This window comes from Ruditapes philippinarum, unplaced genomic scaffold, assembly GCF_026571515.1.
Source record: "Ruditapes philippinarum isolate M1 unplaced genomic scaffold, ASM2657151v2 ctg455_1_1_1_1, whole genome shotgun sequence".
NCBI classification, from domain to species: Eukaryota; Metazoa; Mollusca; class Bivalvia; order Venerida; family Veneridae; genus Ruditapes; species Ruditapes philippinarum.
In genome coordinates, this window is record NW_026863235.1 from 27,600 (window position 1) to 47,143 (window position 19,544).

Below are 19,544 nucleotides of genomic sequence, written 5' to 3' on the forward strand. Positions count from 1 at the left end.
GGGTAGACTAATCTCACTAGCCTAAAGCATGAATTATGTAATACAGCCTATTACAGGACTATAAAGTTCTAAAAGAGGAAAATTCAAACAAAGATACCTAAAGCTAGATCTTCCAATCCTATGACATCTTCATTATGTTTTTTTATCTATACAAAATTACAAGCCGTTTCTGACGTGAGTAAGTAACTTAACTAGAAATTAATAAGTATATTTTTAGTGACTTCGCGCTTTTTTAACTGGATTTTTTCCCGGGATTTGTGTACTATTTAGGTCTAAATCAATAACATGCGTGCAAATTTTCAGTTCACTCCCTAACCCCGTTTTCAACAATAATCGTTTTTATTGTGCAAAATGACCCAAAAATGTTTTGCAATCAAATCGGACTAAGAATTGCCATGATTGCGCTAAAATTGATTTTCAATTTGTATATTTCTTTAATACACTTTTTTCCGTTTCAAGTGGTTCGCTTGATCTATGTAAAAATTCCATTTTTTCAAGCTTTTTGATCGAAGTGGGTCTCCTTTAATAACGTTGCGCTAGAGAGAGATTTAATTAAGGCCTAGAATCTCTATATCACCTTGAATTTTCAAAGGGAAAACAGTTTCCATATATCCAATTGTTCAGATTATTTCATAGATAAAAATAGTAGAATATACATTTATTCCTTAATTAATACATAGACTCTCCTATGATGAGTTTTCAAAGCAAATTGCCCGATCAATACTGAGAGACTCTGGGTTCATGAATTATATATAATAATGATATATAGCCTAATTTTGGGTCTGAATAAAACATTCACGTTCGAATTTGTCGCAGACAGTGGTGAAGGTTTAATGATGCCTTATACAACCGGTTTTTTTTATCTACAACTTAAAGATAGAATAGCAATTTAATGAATTTTACAATAAACCGTTGACATGTGATATCTCTGAAGTGACTAGATTTTGAATATAGTCAATACAAGTTTATTCCATGTCATCCGCCCGTTAAGTCACAAAAAGCAGCTTTCGCTGTCGAGTGCGGACCATGTCACCAGTCCTTAATTTTGAAAACACAAAGCGATACTAATTTACCCACAGAGAAGTAACCAAAAAAAATTGAGCCGAAAGAAGGTCACTGTACAGCGGTCAAGGAGCAACTTACCAAACGTATATAGTAACCAGCGTCAATAATGAAGGAGGTAGGGCTGTATCTGCCAACACATATGCGCTGCTGTTGAAAGCCGCCTCTTCGTTAAGTTTAATAAAAAATTATGCATGTATTTGTCCATGCATATAAAAATACAGATACAAATACGAAAAGAAACCTATACAAAAAATGGGCCACGAGTTATATTAACAGCAAACTGGCTGTTCCATATCTGTCTGGGTCTTCTTTTCCCCCCTTTTTGAAGGTCCTTAAGCGACTTTCCAGCTTTACTGGTGGATAAAAGACCTGACCTCAGGTTTCCTCCTGTGCATTATTTAAGGCATGAACGGGCACTCGAGTAGAACCTGCGATATTCCGTAAGCTGACTGGATAGCTGACGTAAAAAAAATCAAATTCCCTATCGGGATTTGGCGCTTTGTCGTGTTGTCGCTAGCGACAGGACGACAAGACGAAACCAAACGACAAACACAGGATCACGTCACATATAACAAAAATAAAATTTCTTAACGTTTCTAAACGCAAAATGTACTACAATAGAGCTAAATTAACAATTAAGAATGTCCACTGGCATACATTTAGAACATTAAGAAATGAAGAAGTATCTCTAAATCGCACTGTAAAACAAAACTATTTTCAAACAATGGCCGATTCACTAAAATGAGAACCTTACTTTCTAAAGATTGGTGGAAACTCCTTATAGATTTCATCTTTCAAGCTGATAAACCAATTAAGTATCCCTTCCCTATTTAATTCTGCTGTTATGTTTGATTCAAACTCGGAAGCAAATATTCTGAATGAATTTTGAATTTCTTTTTCTGCACAATCTTCAATTAACAAATTTAGCACTGACCATCGTAGAAACTTCTGCCAATCCAAGAAACAAACTAAAAATGTGTACACTGCCCCTCAAGATGTAGAAGAACTCTGAGATCTTAGAAAAAAACAAATAAAGCTTCAAGGCTGATGAAAATGATAACAGAAACCTACTGGAAACTGCACCCGTTCTGAAATAACGTCTATGTCTTAGAATATCCTCTTTTCAACACAGTAAGGTACCCCTAGTGTGGAAAGATGCAAACGTCTGTACAATCTTTAAAAAAGGTGATAGTTCACTACCAAACCTTTGTTTTGTTGTAAAGCAAAAGTCTTTGGACGCACATGTATTATATTTAAGAACGTTTTTTAACTTTTTTCCTTGATAAATTCCTTTCTTCTGATCAATCTGGATTAACACCAGGAGATTCAACGATCAGCTTCTAATTTATTTAATTTATACACTACATTTTGTAAGGCTCTCAGTAAGAACAGTATTCTTTGATTTAAGTAAAGCTTTGACATAATGGTCTTCTTTTTAAATTAACAAATGCTTGATAAGGCGGGAAATTGCTGGATTGGTTCTCTGATTATATCTTTACCAGACGTCAATTTGTTGTTCTTCCGGGAGTTCAGACTAATTGGTCAACTCCTCAAGGATATATTCTTAAGCGGCCATTGTTCATGGTATTCGTCAATGATAATGTTGATGACTTGAATATTTGCCGATGATACCATGATACCAGTTTGTACATAATTTTTGACTACACAATTTCACAGAGGCTTGGAGGTCACATCCTGCCCCCTTCCCCAACGTGACTGCCCCTGTATTAAAACACTCTATCAAAAATATTTTAATATTTAAACACGAATGGGGATTCTGTTACAACGATAAAACTGGTTTTCATATATGAAAAAATACCGTTTACCATCAAGTCTCAACAAAGTATGAGTATTGACTATGCAGTCAAGTTTACACACAATGAAAAACTTGAGCTTTGTAAAATTTAACACGAAGCCGCTTGCATATTTTCAGTGGCCACTTAGCTTGTACATCTTCGTGAACTTCAAAGAGAAATACCTTAAGAATCCCTCGAGCGCCGAAAACAGAATCACAAACAGTTTACTAATTCTGTGCAACAAAATGAGTAATGGTCTCATAATCGTCTTTAGTTCCACTATATATCTGTTGAAGAAACGTCTAGTACAGTTAACGAAATACAAAAAAAACACCAGCAAAACCTTCTCTTTACCATAATGCATTTCTGCCATCTACTTAGAGAGTGTGGAACTCACTCACTAGAAAAGTACAAAGCTCAATATATTTGTCCTCCATAAAGTTGAAAATTAAAGATAACAGAAGATATGCCCGAATATTTTTTATATAGGTTAAAGAAAAGGGCTAATCCTTCACATCCGAGTCCAAATAGAATGTAGCTCTCTTAACCATCACTTATTCAGGAAAAACTTGTGAATTTATGAGCTTTATTGCTTTCGGCTTTAATGTACTTTTAGCATAGCTCTTTCAATCAAACTTATATTATGAATAACAGCCGAGATGTTCCGATGCAATAAGCTATTTTAAATGCTGCATGCCTCCATATGAGACAAATGTTTTAAAAGAAAATCAAACTTGGGAAAAGTGTACAAAGATTTTAAGAAAATTAAAAAGATTCAAGATTAAAGGAATAATTTATATGTTATGTGCTGATTTTGTAGTATTTTCATCATATATTTCTTCTGCGTGGCTAAAGTAGTAAAGGATTTTTTTTTGGCATATTTTGTTCTCTGTTTGGTAATTTAGTTGAATTTTATATGCCGTTTGCAAAGTGTAAATTGTTTGTTCACTTCTCAATATTTAACTTTACATTTAATACATTTACTTTTAAAAATTCCATAAAAATTAGCATGAATCTGATGTCAGGTTGCTTTAAACTAACCTTAATAAAAATGATGAGCGAAAAGAACATTCTGGAATCTGGTTAGTGTCATTTTGATGCGAGCACCTGGAGGCCGTTTCATGAAGCTCGATACGACATTTGAAGTCCGACGCAGGGGCATTAATTAGTAAACTATAACAATTTTGACAATTTTATAAATGGATATATAAAAGTCCGACGCAGGGGCATTAATTAGTAAACTATAACAATTTTGACAATTTTATAAATGGATATATAAAAGTCCGACGCAGGGGCATTAATTAGTAAACTGTAACAATTTTGACAATTTTATAAATGGATATATAAAAGTCCGACGCAGGGGCATTAATTAGTAAACTATAACAATTTTGACAATTTTATAAATGGATATATAAAAGTCCGACGCAGGGGCATTAATTAGTAAACTATAACAATTTTGACAAATTTATAAATGGATATATAAAAGTCAGACGCAGGGGCATTAATTAGTAAACTATAACAATTTTGACAATTTTATAAATGGATATATAAAACTATATGACAATTTTCCGGAAAAGATTCTGTAGAGAAGTATTAAAATATTTGAAATAATATTTTAAAGCAATTGACGTCTTGGTAATACTTATGACAAGGTTCTACGTATATAAGTCACAGATAACAGCTTTGAGGAACATATTCATCACCAAGTTATGACAGTGACACCCACCATATATATCAGTCACCAGTATATACTATAAGTGGCATTAGCACGTGTTAGTAAAACGTGATACTGATATTGAAGTACTATACAGTATTATTCAATTTCAATTCAATTAATTCAATTTGCTGTGAAATAAATTTATTTACATTGTTTTGGGTATCAAATCCTAGTTTGTTGGTTGTTTTGTTAGTGTCAGTCTATACCAATTCGCCCGTCCTACCGTTCGTTCATTTGTTTGTTGGATATCTCTTTTAAACAAAGAAAAATGCTTCAGAAGGAGACTATCTTTGAATGTGCATATTAGACTTAAATTGAATTAAATTCTCACACCTCGAAACCTCTTGCCGATCACAAGTATATATAGTAAACCGAAAGAGCTGGACATTTTTCTAGCCCTTTCCCTCCTTTGACCGTAAAACTAACGTGAAAAGCATAAGAACAAGGATTTTCCATTTATGATGACAAGAAAAGCGGATATTAATTTAAACAGACTTTTATAACACCAATATGGAAATTTAATGTATCTTTGTGACCTAAGTCTTCTAGACGATCTCTATTAAGTACTCTTTCATATACTATATATAGTTGTAGGATAGGTATTTGGCCTGCAGCTGACTTTCTTTTCTAATATCGTATATTACCATGGACCCTCCAGTAACATAAAGTAATGTATAATTCAGTGTATTTTCGCTTACAACGTGTGGAACTGTCAGCTGAATAGAAGAGGACGAAAACATGGTTAATTCTATCATCGATTTTCATCTCTTACTAAGCTATAGTTGTGTGACCCTACTGCATTCGGAGAACGTTTCATCGATTTTTGCCCTCGCGAACTACATGCTATTTCGTATATATTGTCTTAAAATACTATATTTCCTCATACATTAGTAAATTACAAAACCTTTCTTCTACAAACACTGCCTGTGTCAACTACAATAAGCGTTGCTTGTGTCATGTAATGCAAACACTGCCTGTGTCAAACACTGCATGTATCAACCGCAACAGACATTGCTTGGCTCAACTTTAGTGCAAAAACTGCCTGTGTCAATTACAACAAACGTTGCATGTGTCATCTAGTGTGAACACTGCCTGTGTCAACTACAACAAAGTTTGCTTGTGTCATCAGGTAATAACAATGCCTGTGTCAACCACAAGAAAAGGTTGCTTGTGTCAACTAGTGTGAACACTGCCTGTGTCAACTACAACAAAGGATGCTTGTGTCATCCAGAGAAAACACTACCTGTGTCAACTGCAACAAATGTTACTTGTGTCATCTAGTGCAAACACTGCCTGTGTCAACCACAGCAAAGTTTGCTTGTGTCATCAAGTAATAACACTACCTGTGTCAACCACAACAAAGGTTGCTTGTGTCAACTAGTGTGAACAAAGCCTTGTCAACCATATCAAAGTTTGCTTGTGTCATCAAGTAATAACACTGCCTGTGTCAACCACAACAGAGGTTGCTTGTGTTAACTAGTGTGAACACTGCCTGTGTCAACTACAACAAATGTTGCTTATGTCATCTAGTGCAAACACTGCCTGTGTCAACTACATCAAATGTTGCTTGTGTCATCCAGAGAAAACACTACCTGTGTCAACCACAACAAAGGTTGCTTATGTCAACTATAGTGCAAACACTGCCTGTGTCAACCACAGCAAAGTTTGCTTGTGTCATCAGGTAATAACACTGCCTGTGTCAACCACAACAAAGGTTGCTTGTGTCAACTAGTGTGAACAAAGCCTGTGTCAACCACAGCAAAGTTTGCTTGTGTCATCAAGTAACAACACTGCCTGTGTCAACCACAACAAAGGTTGTTTGTGTCATCAAGTAATAACACTGCCTGTGTCAACCACAACAAATGTTGCTTTCGTCAACTAGTGTGAACAAAGCCTGTGTCAACCGCAGCAAAGTTTGCTTGTGTCTTTAAGTTATAACACTGCCTGTGTCAACCACAACAAAGGTTGCTTGTGTCAACTACATTGTAGTGTGAACAAAGCCTGTGTCAACCACAGCAAAGTTTGCTTGTGTCATCAAGTAATAACACTGCCTGTGTCAACCACAACAAAGGTTGCTTGTGTCAACTAGTGTGAACAAAGCCTATGTCAACCACAGCAAAGTTTGCTTGTGTCATCAAGTAATAACACTGCCTGTGTCAACCACAACAAAGGTTGCTTGTGTCAACTAGTGTGAACAAAGCCTATGTCAACCACAGCAAAGTTTGCTTGTGTCATCAAGTAATAACACTGCCTGTGTCAACCACAACAAAGATTGCTTGTGTCAACTAGTGTGAACAAAGCCTGTGTCAACCACAGCAAAGTTTGCTTGTGTCATCAAGTAATAACACTACCTGTGTCAACCAGAACAAAGGTTGCTTGTGTCAACTATGGAGCAAACACTTCCTGTGACGGTGTCAACCGCAACAAATATTGCTTGTGTCAACTAGTGTAAACACTACCCGTGTCAACTACAACAAAGGTTGCTTGTGTCAACTATAGTGCAAACACTTCCTGTGACGGTGTCAACCGCAACAAATATTGCTTGTGTCAACTAGTGTAAACACTTCCTGTAGCAACTGCATCAAATATTGCTTGTGTCATCCAGAGAAAACACTACCTGTGTCAACCACAACAAAGGTTGCTTGTGTCAACTATAGTGCAAACACTTCCCGTGATGGTGTCAACCGCAACAAATGTTGCTTGTGTCAACTAGTGTAAATACTGCCTGTGTCAACTACACCAAAAGTTGCTTGTGTCATCCAAAGAAAACACTACCTGTGTCAACCACAACCAACGTTGCTTGTGTCATCTATAGTGCGAACACTGCCTGTGTCAGCTACTACATTTGTACAAAGCGTGTGTCAACTACAAGGGTTACTGTGTTATATCCAAAGCAAACAGTACTTGACAAGTTGAGGCAACTGTTGCAAACACAGTTTTCGTTACATATATGTTTTGCTATTGTAAACTTGGGCCCAAGACGTAGTCTATAAGGCATTCATTGGATATCATAATAGAATTATTTGTTTTTGTGGTAAAATGTGTTCTTATAGTAACAAGAATATGGAAACAAGATTGACCGTTAAATTACTGGAACATAATTTTAATACTTGATGCAATCTTGAAATATCTCTTTCACACTTTGTGAAAGTTATTAAAATATTATCGTACGAGGTTATAGACCTAAAAAGGAACAACAAGCCATGTTAATACAAAATGTTAATACAAACGTGTCGGGCAAAAAATCATTTCAACATTACCTTAATTTATCAGAATTACAATGACTCGAGACAAAAGGAACTATTAGAGTGGACACATTTGGAACACTTTGTCGATTACAAAAAGTCATCTCGGAAACAATTCGCTTTGAAAATAGTTTTTCCAAGTTCTACTTCATTTTTAGGGGGGTTTACTTAATATTATGACGAGAAGGAAAGGGACAGTGATAGAAAAATTACATTCGGATGATCGTACATTGATTCATTTATTGTGGGGTTTCATATTGTGGCGGCAGGGAAAGTTTTTATTTTTTATTTATTTTTGACTACGATACAATACGATAGAACATTAAGAAATGAAGAAGTATCTCTAAATCGCACTGTAAAACAAAACTATTTTCAAACAATGGCCGATTCACTAAAATGAGAACCTTACTTTCTAAAGATTGGTGGAAACTCCTTATAGATTTCATCTTTCAAGCTGATAAACCAATTAAGTATCCCTTCCCTATTTAATTCTGCTGTTATGTTTGATTCAAACTCGGAAGCAAATATTCTGAATGAATTTCTTTTTCTGCACAATCTTCAATTAACAAATTTAGCACTGACCATCGTAGAAACTTCTGCCAATCCAAGAAACAAACTAAAAATGTGTACACTGCCCCTCAAGATGTTAGAAGAACTCTGAGATCTTAGAAAAAAACAAATAAAGCTTCAAAGGCTGATGAAAATGATAACAGAAACCTACTGGAAACTGCACCCGTTCTGAAATAACGTCTATGTCTTAGAATATTCCTCTTTTCAACACAGTAAGGTACCCCTAGTGTGGAAAGATGCAAACGTCTGTACAATCTTTAAAAAAGGTGATAGTTCACTACCAAACCTTTTGTTTTGTTGTAAAGGCAAAAGTCTTTGGACGCACATGTATTATATTTAAGAACGTTTTTTAACTTTTTTCCTTGATTAAATTCCTTTCTTCTGATCAATCTGGATTAACACCAGGAGATTCAACGATCAGCTTCTAATTTATTTAAATTTATACACTACATTTTGTAAGGCTCTCAGTAAGAACAGTATTCTTTGATTTAAGTAAAGCTTTGACATAATGGTCTTCTTTTAAATTAACAAATGCTTGATAAGGCGGGAAATTGCTGGATTGGTTCTCTGATTATATCTTTACCAGACGTCAATTTGTTGTTCTTCCGGAGTTCAGACTAATTGGTCAACTCCTCAAGGATATATTCTTAAGCGGCCATTGTTCATGGTATTCGTCAATGATAATGTTGATGACTTGAATATTTGCCGATGATACCATGATACCAGTTTGTACATAATTTTTGACTACACAATTTCACAGAGGCTTGGAGGTCACATCCTGCCCCCTTCCCCAACGTGACTGCCCCTGTATTAAAAACACTCTATCAAAAATATTTTAATATTTAAACACGAATGGGGATTTCTGTTACAACGATAAAACTGGTTTTCATATATGAAAAAATACCGTTTACCATCAAGTCTCAACAAAGTATGAGTATTGACTATGCAGTCAAGTTTACACACAATGAAAAACTTGAGCTTTGTAAAATTTAACACGAAGCCGCTTGCATATTTTCAGTGGCCACTTAGCTTGTACATCTTCGTGAACTTCAAAGAGAAATACCTTAAGAATCCCTCGAGAGCCGAAGACAGAATCACAAACTTATTCTGAGTAACTAAAATGAGTAATGGTGTCATACCAGATTATCTATCGTCTTTAGTTCCACTATATATCTGTTGAAGAAACGTCTAGTACAGTTAACGAAATACAAAAAAAACACCAGCAAAACCTTCTCTTTACCATAATGCATTTCTGCCATCTACTTAGAGAGTGTGGAACTCACTCACTAGAAAAGTACAAAGGGCTCAATATATTTGTCTCCATAAAGTTGAAAATTAAAGATAACAGAAATATGCTCGAATATTTTTTATATAGGTTAAAAAAAGGGCTTAATCTTCACTCCGAGTCCAAAAGAATGTAGCTCTCTTAACCATCTACTTTTCAGGAAAACTTGTGAATTTATGAAGCTTTATTGCTTTCGGCTTTAATGTACTTTTAGCATAGCTCTTTCATCAAAACTTATATTATGAATAACAGCCGAGATGTTCCGATGCAATAAGCTATTTTAAATGCTGCATGCCTCATATGAGACAAATGTTTTAAAAGAAAATCAAACTTGGGAAAAAGTGTACAAAGATTTTAAGAAAATTTTAAAAAGATTCAAGATTAAAGGAATAATTTATATGTTATGTGCTGATTTTGTAGTATTTTCATCATATATTTCTTCTGCGTGGCTAAAGTAGTAAAGGATTTTTTTTTGGCATATTTTGTTCTCTGTTTGGTAATTTAGTTGAATTTTATATGCCGTTTGCAAAGTGTAAATTGTTTGTTCACTTCTCAATATTTAACTTTACATTTCAATACATTTACTTTTAAAAATTCCATAAAAATTAGCATGAATCTGATGTCAGGTTGCATTTTTAAACTAACCTTAATAAAAATGATGAGCGGAAAAGAACATTCTGGAATCTGGTTAGTGTCATTTTTGATGCGAGCACCTGGAGGCCGTTTCATGAAGCTCGATACGACATTTGAAGTCCGACGCAGGGGCATTAATTAGTAAACTATAACAATTTTGACAATTTTATAAATGGATATATAAAAGTCCGACGCAGGGGCATTAATTAGTAAACTATAACAATTTTGACAATTTTATAAATGGATATATAAAAGTCCCGACGCAGGGGCATTAATTAGTAACTGTAACAATTTTGACAATTTTATAATGGATATATAAAAGTCCGACGCAGGGGATTAATTAGTAAACTATAACAATTTTTGACAATTTTATAAATGGATATATAAAAGTCCGACGCAGGGGCATTAATTAGTAAACTATAAACAATTTTGACAAATTTATAAATGGGATGATATAAAAGTCAGACGCAGGGGCATTAATTAGTAAACTATAACAATTTTGACAATTTTATAAATGGATATATAAAACTATATGACAATTTTCCGGAAAAGACTTCTGTAGAGAAGTATTAAAATATTTGGAAATAATATTTTAAAGCAATTGACGGTCTTGGTAATACTTATGACAAGGTTCTTACGTATATAAAGTCACAGTAACAGCTTTGAGGAACATATTCATCACCAAGTTATGACAGTGACACCCACCATATATATGCAGTCACCAGTATATACTATAAATGGGCATTAGCACGTGTTAGTAAAACGTGATACTGATATTGAAGTACTATACAGTATTATTCAATTCAATTCATATTTAATTCAATTTTGCTGTGAATAAATTTATTTACTTGTTTTGGGTATCAAATCCCTTTTTCAAAAAAAAATTTTTTTTGGGGGGTTTTTTCCCCCTTTTTAAAAAAAATTTTTAAAAAATTTTTTTTGGGGGGGTTTTTTTTAAAAAAATTTTTTTAAAATTTTTTTTTTTAAAAAAAAAAAAATTTTTTCTTTAAAAAATTTTTTTTTAAAAAAAAAAAAAAGGGGGAAATTTTTTTTTGGGGGTTTTTTTTTTTTCCAAAATTTTTTTTGGAAAACCCCTTTTTTTGGGGGGCCTTTTTTAAAAAAAAAATTTTAAAATTTTTTTTTTTTAAAAAAAAAACCCCAAAAAAATTTTTTTTTTAAATTTTAAATGGAAAAAAAAGGGGGGCCCTTTTTCCCCTTTAAATTTAAACAAAAAAGGAAAAAGGGGGCCCAAAAAAAAAAAAATTTTTTTTTAAAAAAATTTTAAAAAAAAAAAGAAAAATTTTCCAAAAAATTTAAAAATTTTTTTTTTGTTTGGTTTTTTTTAAAATTTTTAAAAATTTTAAAAAAAATTTTTGGGTATCAAATCCCCCAAAAAAAAAAACCCCCCCCCTTTTTTATAAAAAATTTTTTAAAAAAATTTAAAATTTTTAAAAATTTCTTTAAAAATTTTTTTTTCCCAAAAAAATTTTTTTTTGTAAAAAATTTTTTTTTTGGGAAAAAAAAAGGGGTTTTTTTTTTTTTTAAAAAACCCCCCCCCCAAAACCCGTTTTGTTTTTTTTCCCCTTTTTTTAAAAAAAAAATTTTTGGGGTTTTTAAAAAAGGGTTTTCCCCCAAAAAAATTTTTTCCCAAAAAAAACCCCCGGGGGAAAAAATTTTTTTTTTAAAAAAAAAAATTTTTTTCCCCCCAAAAAAAATTTTTAAAAAAAAAGGGGAAAAAATTTTTTTTTTTTTAAAAAAAAAAAATTTAAAAACCCAAAAATTTTTTTAAAAAAAATTTTTTAAAACCGTCCCAAAAATTTTTGGTTTTTCCAAAAAAAATTTTTTTTAAAAGGGGTTTTTTTTTTTTAAAACCCAAAAAAAAACCCCCTTTTCTTAAAAAAGGAAAATGTTTTAAAAAAAAAACCCCTAAAAAAAAAAATTTTTTAAAAAAATTTTTTTATTTTAAAAAAAAGGGGGGGGAAAAAATTTTTTTTGGGGGGGTTTTTTAAAATTTTTTCCCCCAAAAAGGGGGTTTTAAAAATTTTTTTAAAAAAATTTTTCCCCAAAATTTTTTTTAAAAACCTTTTTAAAAAAAACCCTTTTAAAAAAATTTTTTTGCCCTTTAAAACACCCTTTTAAAAAAAAATTTTTTTTTTAAAAAAATTTTTCCCCTTTTCCCAAAAATTTTTTTTTAAAAAAAAAAAAAATTTTTGGGGGTTTTTTTAAAGGAAAAAAGGTTTTTTTAAACAAAAAATTTTTTTTAAAAAAAATTCCTGTGTCAACAAAAAAAAATTTTCCCCAAAAAAGGGGTTTTTTTAAAACCAAAAAAGGGTTTTTTCCCAAAAAAAGGGGTTTAAAAAAAATTTTTTCCCAAAAATTTTTTTAAAAAAAAAATTTTTTTTCCCAAAAAGGGGGAAAAACCTTTTAAAAAAAAAAAAAATTTTGGGGGGAAAAAAGGGGGGGTTTTTTTAAAAAAACCCCCTTTTTTTAAAAAAAGGAAAATTCCCGGGGTGCCCCCCCCTTTTCCTTTTAAAAATTTTCCTTTTTGCAAAAAAAAAGGGTTTTCCCAAAAAAAAAACCCCTTTCCCAAAAAAAGGGTTTTTAAAAAATTTTTGTCCTATTTTAAAACCCTTTTTTTTAAAAAAGTTTTTTCCCGTGTAAAAAAAGGGGGGGGGAAAAAAAAGGGGGTTGGGAAAAGGGGGAAAAAATTTGGGGGGGAAAAAAGGGGGGGGAAAAAAAAGGGGAAAAAAGGGGTGGGGGGGGGGGGGGAAAGGGGGGGAAAAGGGGGTTTTAAGGGGGGGGGGGTTTTTTTTTTAAAAAAAAAGGGGGGGGGGGGGGGGGGGGGGGGGGGGGGGGGGGGGGGAAAAAAAAATTTAAAAAAAAAAAAAGGGGGGAAAAAAAAGGGGGGGGGGGGAAAAAAAAAAGGGGGGGGGGGGGGGGGGGGGGTTTAAAAGGGGAAAGGGGGGGGGGGGGGGGAAAAGGGGGGGAAAAAAAAAGGGGGGGGGAAAGGGGGGGGGGGAAAAATTTTTTTTTTTGGGGGGGGGAAAAAAAAAAGGGGGGGGGGAAAAAGGGGGGGAAAAAAAAAAAAAAGGGGGGGGGGGGAAAAAAAGGGGGGGGGGGAAAAAAAGGGGGAAAAAAAGGGGGGGGGGGAAAAAAAAAAAAAAAAAAGGGGGAGGGGGGGGGAAAAAAAGGGGGGTTTTTTGGGGGGGGGGGGGGGGAAAAGGGGGAAAGGGGGGGGGAAAAAAAAAAAGGGGGGGGGGGGGGGGGGGGTTTTTTTTTGGGGGAAAAGGGGGGGGGGGGGGGAAAAAGGGGGGGGGGGGAAAAAAGGGGTAAAAAGGGGGGGGGGAAAAAAAGGGGGGCCCAAAAAAAAAAAAAAAACCCCCCAAAAAAAAAAGGGGGGGTTTTTTTAAACCCCCGGCCCTTTTTTTTTTTAAAAAAAAAAAAATTTTTTTTTAAAAAAAATTTAAAAGGGGAAGGGGGAAAACCATTTTTTACATATATGTTTTGCTATTGTAAACTTGGGCCCAAGACGTAGTCCCATTAAAGGGATTTTATTTGGGTATAAAAAAATAGAAAATTTTTTTGTTTTTTGGGGAAAAAAGTGTTTTTTATGTCAAGAATTTTGGAAAAAAGAAAATTTAAAGGGTTTAAATTTCGGAAATAAATTTTTTAAAGCTTGAAAAGCAAACTTTAAATATCTTTTTACACTTTGTGAAAGTTTTTTTAAAAATTATGGTTTCCCAGGTTATTGACCTAAAAAGGGAAAAACAAGCCATTTTAATTTCAAAAATGTTAACAAAAGGTGGCAAAAAAATTTTAAAAAATACCCCTTTAAATTTTTCAGAATTACAATACTCGAGACAAAAAGGGAAATATTAGAGTGGAAAACTTTTTAACCTTTTGTTACAAAAAGTCATCTGGAAACAATTCGCTTTGAAAAAAGTTTTCCAAATTCTACTTCATTTTTGGGGGGTTTACTTAATATTATGACGAGAAGGAAAGGGACAATGATAGAAAAATTACATTCGGATGATCGTACATTGATTCATTTATTGTGGGGTTTCATATTGTGGCGGCAGGGAAAGTTTTTATTTTTTATTTATTTTTGACTACGATACAAAAGAATAAAAGAACATCGAAGGCCTGCGCCCCCTCGTACAAATCAGATAGCCCCGTGCTCTTACTATTACATGTACACATGTATAATTAAATCTGCATGTTATGTAAACATATGAGATAATTTGTCAACCGTTTTATCGATATTTATCACCATAAAATAACAACAACAGCAAGGAATCATGAGCTTCTACTGGTTGCTAAGTAACATTTACATAAATAGTGACGTTGCATCAGTAGTGATAAAAAAGTATTTAACAAAAAATTAATGCTGTTTTGACCCCATGTTATTTATAAAGAAATACTATTGTATTTATTGATAATGAGTATTGTATAACTCTTCATGGGCCCCAAAAGAACACAAACAACAACAACAACAAGCAGTAAAACACAAAAAAACACATGAAAACACAAACTACAACAAATATTTGGAATTTGAAGAAAATGTTTTAATTTATTTAAAAATAAAACAACACCAAAAACATCATGAATTGAGGTATAACATAAACAATGATTTGATTCATATAATCCATTTAATTCAACAAGACTTTGTCACTTTTAAATTTCCAAATCGACGCTCTTTAACGACCAAACTTTAACTATGATACATCATCGGAAAGACCCATGCCAGACGAACAAATCTGTAATTACGATAAATTGTGAAAATCTTCTTACGAATGACTAGATATGACTGAAAAGCCAAGCTATAATTATGACAACTTTGGAATATAATCCGGCTAATGATTTGTCTGATATGACAAAAATACTACCTTGCTGTAAATACAAGAAATCTTGAATGTCTTCGGAATAATGTAATGAAATGCTGAATAGATGCAACTTTAACAAATCAGAAATATTATTGGACTACAAACTATTTCAAGACTATTATAAAAAGGCATAATTAGTAACGCTTGTGAAAACATACCATTGTGACCACCCTCCGTAACTGTGGTCATAGTAAGATGGGTCTTCCTAGTGTCGTCTGCATGTATCAGCACAGATCCCTCGAGATTCATTATTATTACAGCGGAAGCAGACGAATTTTTTGCAGCATTATAAATCTTCTCGCTAAACGTACACTCGCCCCGTTTAATTAAGGCTACCCATGGTTCATTTTTAGGGACAATATCCGGATTGATTCGAGTGCAACCGAGTTCGCTGTTGTTATACAAAGTCTGCACGAGAACTAGACGGCCTTTGATTGGACTACTGTTAACCCGAGCATTGTTCGCATAATTTCCCCTTTCAAAATCGTCATTTATATGTTTGTATCCAGAATTGTCCTTGTATTCGACAGTTAGCCTGGACACTTTTGGAGACTCGTTACTGATATTTTCCTTCTGACAGTTAACAATTTGTGTCAAGCAAGCAATAGAAACAAACATACACAGTATACTGATATCCGCACGAAGTTGCCTTTTAAGACTCCATTTTGAAGATTGTCCTACACAGTCCATGATGCTGTCCTGCCGCTGTCAATCAAATTTATCAAGGGAAAATAACAAAACGGTAAACAACCACAAGAAAATTCAAAAATATTCCCGGAATTTCTCAAGCGAATACATATCTAAAATATTCCCTGAAATACTCTCTGCTCCTAATCCCACTCGGGTAAGACTAATTTCGCTTGACGTAATAAGTAGTTCCAGTATAAACAAAATGCATTTATTGGAAATCGACAAATATTCTGCAGAATGTTCTGCTGGCATATATACGCTAGATCAGTTTTAAAAAGCTAATAGATACCATCAAACTGTCATTCTTCTCTGTGTATAACATACAAATATATATAAATACGTTATGACAAAATAAAATAGGCACTTGCATGAAATTCTCTTTCGTATTTGCAGTATTTTTGTTAAGAACTTTCACCACATTTAGCTTCTTTATCGCTTTGTTTATATGGCTTATACACCTGGAAAGAAGGTTACTGTGTGCGTGTGTTTTGTTTTTATTTGTTTGGGTCGTCAGACCAAACAAATAATGGTAGCGAAATTTCAGAGTCTAATGCTGTTAATTGCAAATGCCGAAAGAAGTCCACTTTTTTGAAGCGGTTACTTCCCTTTATATGTACACTAACGCCGAAAAATTCAGGGGAGATCACTGCGTAAAGATGGTCAAAGACAGGCGCATTAATTTTCAAGCAAAATAATTCCCGAATGGTCGAAGATTTCTAATATTGTTTTATTGTATTTTCTCTGATCGAAAATAAGTAAATACAAAGGGACATTCAATGCTCTTACACAGAAGTTTACGACAAACCTAACAACAAGTAGTTTTCTCAAAACAGCTTAAAACTAGCGATTTTAAAGAAAGAAATATTTTATTTTGTTTACAAGTATCCAACAAATTACAACGCATTCAAAGTTTTAAAAATAGCGTTGGCTTATAGAATTGTCAATAAATGCACAATCACAAATTACGCGGATGAATATGATTTTATGTCAATGAAATGTCGATTACCGAATACTACACAAACCGAGTAGTGGAATATATAGATTCTACATGTCGGACTGTTTGGGCGAGAAGATTTTCGCTAAATTAATTACTTCAATTTTAAACAACAAGTTTATCCTGAACAAAATACCTCGAAATTAATAAGGATTACAAACCCGAAATGCAATGGAAGTTCTAAATTTAGAATGACTTGATGTTATTCAGCCATTGTTTGTATAACTTCTCCGTGGTGCAGTGGTAACGCGCTCGCTTAGTGAGTGAGAGGTATGGAGTTCAAATCCCAGTCGAGGAAACTTTTTTTTAAATTCTTTTTTTTTCTTTGTTAAGGAAGTAGCCATGATATGCAAGGACAAAGTGTGGCTGTCGTAAAAAATGAACAGAAATGATTTTTTGATGCAACTCTAGTTATGCAGAATTCTGTATGTATCAAACTCTGGTGCCTTGCAAAATGAATTATGATACATAAAAATAAACTTATACAGGAAAATACATACAGATATACAGTACGATTTAGATTGCAAAGATCAGAAAATACCACAGAACTTGCAGCCCTTTGATTCTTTATAATATACATGCTTATAGTAAGCTCCAGGATTATTTACATCTGTGTTAAACAACAGTTAAAGTCGTTACAAGCCCTAATTTAGAATAATATGGTTTTCTTCAGGCCGCTCACATATAAATTTACCGTGGCTGAAGGGTTTTCGCGCTCGCTTAGGTTAGCGAGAGGTCTGGAGTTCAAATCCCAGTAAAGGCAACTCATTTTTTTTTTCAAATTGTTTAAGTCAAATAAACATTGGATTGAATATCAGTGTTGCAATTAGTCTTATAGCCAATTTACTACAATTAAAACGCTGGAAAGCATTGGTGGCACTATACATATAATCTCACAACCTGTACCTTTCTTACATTCTGAGACCCAAACAAATTCAGCGCCTTCTCTGCTTTGATTTTTAAATTTTATTGATATTCGGCGCCGAAATTAACCATATGTCCAGCACTTTCGGCTTCCCTTTCGGTCTGCAGCTATTGCCTCGTCCGGGACGTCTTTTTATCAAATGCTGGTCGTTCGGCAAAAATGTTCTTCGTATATATAGGTGGTTGCTGAAGGGGACGACAAAAACACCAAAGCATGTTTCAAAACAACCCTTTGTAAAACCACACCCTCTCGAGTTTGTCATGATAGGTCCTATAACTTATGATGAATTGCCCTTGACCTACCGCGTGCCTTCTGCCTCGGGATGGGTTTTGGAAAATGGAGAAGGTAAACAAGTCACGGTCTTTTAGATACAATGTAGGTGATATTATTAAAAAAGAGGGCCATTTGTGGCCCTAGATCGCTCACCTGAGAGACCCATTGCTAGAAAAATGTCATACATTCTTCAATGAAGAGGAAGGTCATCGAATCATATTGGGCGCGGGCGTCTTAAAATTTCAAATACTGAAGGGAAGTAACTTCTGCAAATCGTAAAACCTTTGTTGTTCCCCTTTATTGTCAACAAAAACAAATAACTCAACAAAAATCTGTAAATCGAAATAAAAATTAATAAACTGATAACAAAACATGTATATAATATAAAAATTAGTTTATATCAAATATTTAAAAAATGAAATTTTAATACAATATTTTTAAAATATACGATTGTATACGAAATTATAAATTGTAAGTAAATCGTTTTTATATGTTATATTGGTATATATATCAAATTAATAAATTTCTAATTGGCAACGTCGTCATGACTATAACAATTATATAATGCTCGACTTTTTCTAAAAGCAAGAAAAAATTGAGATTTTGGAAGTTCTTGCTTTCTATAGCGAGAACAAAACAACCATTTCTTTCATAGCAGACTGGCGTTTCCGTGTATTTTACCCATGCCGGAAATTTCATCTGGCATGGGGGTGCCAGATGAGTCGCGTGCTTAGGATGACGTCATTTTACCGTTATGAATGAAGTTGCAATTTCATACGCTGTTGTAAGAAAATAGTTACGGCTGTAATGATATAAATTTCCGTTTAAAATAAAGATAAAGAATGTAAAATGTAATGGAATATTGTCGAATATGCAAGAAAAAATATCTGACATATGTTTGCGGTTCGAATCGGAATATCCGTCCCTCGGTAACCCGCCCATGGGCGGTAACTCGGCAAGCCACGTTACCGTCCAATGGGCGGATCACCGAGGGGACGGATATTCCGCTTGACAGATATTATTAATTATATTTCACCTAAGACCATGATTTAAAAAATATAATACTAAGTCCACTAGCACGGAGGAATAATTTGGAAAGTTTACTCAAAACTATCAGATTTTAAACAAGGCGCTGAAAAATGGACAGTAATCTGATAATTAGTTTTTGACACATAGTACAAGATGTAAGGCCAGCTTTATCATTATTATATAGTTTAATTAAGCACCTAAAACTCACACTTTTTTAAAGATGAAAATTACCATTTTGACCAGTGTTTCTGCACTGCATGTCTATACAAAAATTTTCCGACGAACTCAATGACAGTTATCACAAGAACTTCTGACAAGTTATCATAAGAACTCCATCCCTCGTGTAACAGTTCCTCCCCTGTGACTAGGCTACGCTACATGCTAAATATGAAATATTTTACTTTGCCATTACTTATATAAAGCTACTGGAATAAACGAA

The 19,544-nt window shown here is 33.7% G+C and overlaps 1 protein-coding gene across 1 annotated transcript in view; it reads right to left on the reverse strand.

Moving 5' to 3' along the window:
• LOC132721546 (RING finger protein 150-like) overlaps nt 1-16,054 on the reverse strand; it is a gene marked incomplete at its 3' end in the record, with an annotated part of 42,607 nt that extends 26,553 nt beyond the window's left edge. The window contains 1 exon segment of the mRNA XM_060705866.1: nt 15,353-16,054. Within this exon segment, the coding sequence (XP_060561849.1) occupies nt 15,353-15,884 (532 nt within the window).
• Between the last annotated feature and the right edge of the window lie 3,490 nt (nt 16,055-19,544).